Source organism: Macaca thibetana, chromosome 12 (genome assembly GCF_024542745.1).
Source record: "Macaca thibetana thibetana isolate TM-01 chromosome 12, ASM2454274v1, whole genome shotgun sequence".
Taxonomy (NCBI): Eukaryota; Metazoa; Chordata; class Mammalia; order Primates; family Cercopithecidae; genus Macaca; species Macaca thibetana.
Window position 1 is genome coordinate 46,137,063 of NC_065589.1, and position 6,000 is coordinate 46,143,062.

At 33.0% G+C, this 6,000-nt stretch overlaps 1 protein-coding gene across 1 annotated transcript in view; it reads left to right on the forward strand.

Moving 5' to 3' along the window:
- GTF3C3 (general transcription factor IIIC subunit 3) overlaps nt 1-5,740 on the forward strand; it is a 35,575-nt gene extending 29,835 nt beyond the window's left edge. Inside the window, exons 17-18 of the mRNA XM_050752813.1 lie at nt 3,174-3,326; nt 4,885-5,740. Coding sequence (XP_050608770.1) covers nt 3,174-3,326; nt 4,885-5,007 — 276 coding nt within the window. The 3' untranslated portion in view covers nt 5,008-5,740. The remainder of the gene's footprint in view (nt 1-3,173; nt 3,327-4,884) is intronic.
- Nucleotides 5,741-6,000: the final 260 nt, after the last annotated feature.

Genomic DNA, 6,000 nt, shown 5'->3' on the forward strand with positions numbered 1-6,000 from the left:
AATGAATATACTTAATACTTTTTTTTAAAATCCTGCTTCAAAAGTAATACACAATGCTCAGTACACATGACGGGAGTCCCCAACACTTACCCAGTGTTCAGCACTCAGCGCATAGTTATACTCATGGTTAAGACTTACTACGGCGATATAGTAAAGGTACACAGCCAGATCTTTAGGGACAAAGACACAGGCAGAATCTGGAGGAATGCACTGGCAGGCTTCCGTATGTCTGGTGTCTCAAGGTCTCTAGCCATCTTAGGTACTGAAGATTCACTTAAAGTAGTTTAAACAAAATAATTATACATCCAGTATATATGATTGTGCCTGTTTCCTTACACCATCACCAACAAATTGTTCTTTTAAAATTTTCTTTGTGGTTCTTATCATAATTTCAAATTATGTTTCGTGTTATCTACTTTAATAGCATGTCTCTTCTAATAAGAGTATAAAGTCCAAGAGATCAGAAATCTTGTCTGTCTTGTTCACTACTCTGCCTTCAGCACTTACATTTCTATGATTTCATTTTTGTATGTTTGATGTTTCCAAAATATGATATGGTATAGACATGTCTTTTATTAAATAGGTGAGAAAGGAAAGAAAATGTTGACTCGAATGGAGTTGCAGGGTCTAGTAAGGGGCTTTTGTTTCTTTTACAGTAAAATGGTTAAAATAAAGCCTGCATTAAAACGGTGATGACAGTTGAAACTAGGTATGGGTTCATTAAGGTGGTCTCTTTACTGTTGTATATTTGAAAATTTCTATAATAAGTTTTTTTAAAAACCTGAAAAACAGAAACTTCTAAATTTTTCCTTTTTTGTATTCTATCTACCTTTTCCTCAAAGCTTCTTTTTCTTCCTTATTGGATACTATTTGCTGTATTAAGTAATGTAGGATTGTGTATAAATTAAATGTAGTGAGCGCTTATTTTGTGCCAGGAACTGGGGACATAGCAGTGAGTAAGTACACAGGTGGAATTTCTTGCCCTCATAAAATTCTGGCAAAAATTGATAGGAAAATCTTATGGATTAACTCATTAAATATGTAAAAGATATAGTTTTTGGGCTTTATAGGACAAAAATTCATGTACTTCAAGGTAATATGGAAGCTAAATTTCAAATTACTTCTATAGTTAAATAGGTTTCAAATGGTTGGAGGTAGAGATGAAACAAGAGGTAATGAGTATATGGAAGTTCATTGGACTAATCTCTTTTGTGTATGTTAAACATTTTCCATAAAAATTTCTGAGAAGCAGATTTTATTGTAAATAGCGTCGTTTCTGAAACTGTTCTCTTATTTTTCTTCCTGCTACAAGACTATAGTTTTCTGTTACACTACCTAAAAAAAATTTTTTTATGGTTTATTATCTTTCTTACCTTTATATTGTATTAAAAGTAAAATCATTCATGTTTCCTCACTTCTACCTTTATTTAATATTATATAGACAGTAAGTACATTGGGCCCTTTAGTGATTAATTTGATTTAAATGTTTGAAATATAACAAAATGTTGGAAATGTAACATAATGTCAAAATAACTCTTTTCTTTTCCATTTAAACTGTGTGTTTTTGGCTGGGCACGGTGGCTTACACCTGTAATCCCTGCACTTTGGGTGGCTGAGGTGGGTGGATCATTTGTGGTCAGGAGTTTGAGACCAGCCTGGCCAATATGGTGAAACTTGGTCTCTACTAAAAATACAAAAATGAGCCAGGTGTGGTGGCGTGTGCCTGTAATCCCAGCTACTCAGGAGGGTCAGGCAGGAGAATCACTTGAACCCAGGAGGTGGAGGTTGTAGTGAGCTGAGATCGCACCACTGCACTCCTGTGTGATAGAGCAAGACTCCATCTGGGAGAACAGAACAGAATAGAACAATAGAATTTGTTTTGCAGTTTTTAAATTTGATAATTCACCGTATCTATAAAGTAAAGTGGTTGCCCACATTGTCTAGTTTTTAAAATCACTAAATATTATTTGAATAGTCTTTCAGATTATCCCCTTGAATTTGTTAAACATTTCTTAAAGAGCAGCAAGTAATTCCATTATTGTATTAGAGGACCTAGAGGTTCATTTGCATTACAACAATTCATCTGAGATTCCTATTCCTTTTTTCCTCATATTTTTGTCTTTAAATTTGTCTTGTCATTTTTAACTATGAAGACTTGATATTTCTTTGCAATTAACAGTCAGATAGTCTGCTGGTACTTAAGAGAGCTGTGTGTTTCAGTGGAATAGAGGTCGTAGTCACACAAATAGGTTATTTTAATATGCAGAAAGTATGATTTGTATACTGACCATGAGTATTACTACCCCTAAATAATTCATTTTTATTATTTACCTATTTATAAAGGAAAATTTGTGACCACTTAACTATATAGCAGATCATCTAGAGAATAATTACATTTTATATTCTATATTCATAAATTAGTTGATTTATTCTTAATTATCTGGTCATATATTTGATTACTCAGTTAGGACTCTTGGACCTTTGCAATTTGTAATTTCAGTGGATGATAAAAGCGGAAGCTGTATTAAAAGGGAAAGTGAATATGAGAAGAGGTAAAGAAACAAGTTGTTTTTTGGACTGTGTGACCCACAGGGAGTCAGCGTCATTGTAGCTGTGCTCTGAAATAGTTTCTCCATAAATCTTTGACTCAGAAGCTTTCAGGAGAAAAAAAATCCAGTTTTTTAGGTTAAGAGGTTATTAAAGTCCTGAGAAGTAACTTATAAAAGGTAAAATTTACCCTAAAATGTTAAGTATACTCAAGTGAATTTGCTCCTGAGAGGAAACCTTTGTACATTATCATTATTTTATATCTTGCTCAAGCTTTTAGGCATCAATCTCACATCAAAAAGTTTATTGGCCTATAACAGCACAAGCCAACTTGAAATTATTTTTTAAAAGTTTTGTGTACTTGTAGATTATGAATCTCTGGTAGCTAGTTGTAACGTTTGGCTTTGTTTTCTGTGAGTATTTATCCCTGGCTAAAAAAAATTCTTACATCTTCAAAAGACCTATAATGTTGACACCTAACTATACCGTAATACTATACAGTAATAGGACACTAAGCAGATATGTTTTTAAAAAATATTTGTATTTTCAGCACCTGGTAATGCAGTGGTCTAGTACGTCGTTGTCAAATCAGTGAAATATTGAATTATCTTTCTCTTTTTGGTTAGGGCTTTTCCTTTCTTAATCGATACCTCAGTTTACGTGGGCCCTGCCAGGAATCATTCTACAATTTGGGCCGTGGCCTTCATCAGTTGGGGCTGATTCATCTTGCAATCCACTATTATCAGAAGGCCCTGGAGCTCCCTCCACTTGTGGTAGAGGTATTGTACATTTTTAAAACTGAGACACTTCATCTGTCTGTAGATAAGTGCAGTTAGCTAATTCCAGACAGTAAATAATAGTTTCTATATTAAAATGTATTTTCTCTTATTCAGTACATTTATGTAATTATGTTCAGCAACAGTTAGATCTTTCACATCTGAGCCTCAAGACTTGACCAGCAACCATGTGAACATATACAGCTTGTGGCTGTGAGCATTTTAGTTCCCAAGGTAGTTCCTATGCTTTACAGACAGGAACTGGTAGACATAAAGTCTGAATATTGAAGAATATTGTGACTGTTTCCAAGTGTAACTCACATGTTTCTTTATAAAGATGAAAGACCAGTATTAATGTAGTTTATTTTTAAGATAGGGTAGTGTTGCCAGTACTATGATGATCTATGTTTAAAGTCTGATTTTTATTTTAAATCCTGAAATAGGTTAATTTTTAAATATATTTTAACATAGCACTGTATTAGAAAAAACTTTAAAAACTCATAATCCCTGTATTCCCTCACAATTGTTTTCTATTACTGTTCAGTTTAAACAAATGAATATATATTTTTATAGTGATGCTGTTTTTATATATATACTATTTGCATATTGTATACATATTTATATATGTATGTCATACATATTTTATATTATATATGCATATGTATATGTATAAATAGGTATATATGCATATTCATATATACATTTTTTTATATGTATAAAAACACTATTGTTTACTCACACCATTTATTCATCTTTGCATTTAATACTCTAGCCCTGTCAATATTACTTGAGGCAGTTTTTCAAATACACCTAAGAGGTTGTTTATTAAAGGTTGTTTTATACAGTGTTATTTCATAAATATTGTTAAATCTTGTTACTTGAGCTTTATAGGTATCATTTTTAATTGTTGCAGATTTTTTTTTTAGTTGACCCAAAGTTTTTGTATTGGGGAAGATTAGAAACATAGGTCTAATCTATTCCATTGAATTCATTGCTTTGTTATATATGTGGGAAAAACTATAATACCCCTGAGGTAATATTGTAGTCAATTTGTTGTATCCCTCCTAAACCTACACTTTATATGCCTTTCCATAATAGCATAGGAATTTTTTCCCATCTGGTCATTGGTGTTCATTTAATATTATGTTATTTTTACACAGAGAAGTTTTTTATGAAGTCATACATATCTTTCCCTTTATAGTTGCTACTTTTGCTATCATGAAAAGGACCTTTCCTACTCAAGATTATATTATCCCATTGTATTTTTTCTTTTATGGATTTTTTTTTTTTTTAACTCTTAAATCCAAAATTCATCTGGCGTTTATTCTGCTGTAGTTTGTGGGTGAGACTTTAAATTACTGGCTAGACAGTTAAAATATTTGATAATAACTGTTAACTGAATCAGCATTGATCCAAGGTATATGCATAGTTTTATTATTTTTTTTAGTATATGAGCTTTAATCGCTTTTGAAAACTTACACTTATAACTATTAATTTGCCATAAAATTGTCCTGATTGACAGTTGGAAATATTAAACATAAGGGTATCTTTTTCTCCCTAGGGCATAGAAGTTGACCAGTTAGACTTACGAAGAGATATTGCCTACAACTTGTCTCTCATTTATCAGAGCAGTGGGAATACCGGAATGGCTCAAAGGCTTCTGTATACCTATTGTTCTATATAAAGCACCGCAACTGAGAATGGAGTAATGGCAGCTGCTGTGTGAGGACCAGTATCTTCTGTCTCAGGGCTTATTATTCGTAACTCCAAAACAGAAATGACAATTTCAGAATTACCTAACACTGTATTTATTTTTAATATGTAATAATTATCTTGTGGTATATATGCAAAATTATTCCTACAAAAATTTGTATATTCTGTCATTTTCCTTTCGCATTCTATAGTGAAATTGTTCCCAATGCTGAAATGGACATATAAGCCTTTGAGCTAGCTTGCAGTTGAATACACTATTTTTAACTCACTTTAGCTTTGTGTTTAATACTATAGCTCTGTCAGTATCACATGAGGCAGTTTTTCAAATACGTATAAACAGAGGTTGTTTATTATTAAGGGGAAGACAAAGTGGGACTCTTGATGATGTCATGACCATGATAACTAAGCACCTAAGAAAATTATTTAAAATAGTTATGTCATAGGTGGAAGACAAATAATTTAGTCTTTTACTTTTCACCTGCATGTATCTTAGCTACCTCAACTGAAACATGGGATGCTGGGCTTAATTCAAAACATATTGCTCCAAGGCAAATAAAAAAATGCTTCATCTATATTTGTGGTTGATGAAAAAATAGAGAAGAGCTTGTTCAATAACAGGACATGGCTTCCATTTCAAGATCACAAAGAATATAAGACTGGGCAAGTAGTATATATGGAATAAAGGACATACTCCTGAGTAAAAACACGACATAAAAGCCTTTTACTCATCTCCACTATTACATGTTTTTGAATTTAAGTTAACCATACTTTTTAGATATACTGTTAGCTTAATAACAATTTTTTTTTTTTTTTGAGACAGAGTGTCGCTCTGTCACCCAGGCTGGAGTGCAGTGGCCGGATCTCAGCTCACTGCAAGCTCCGCCTTCTGGGTTTACGCCATTCTCTGGCCTCAGCCTCCCGAGTAGCTGGGACTACAGGCGCCCGCCACCTCGCCCGGCTAGTT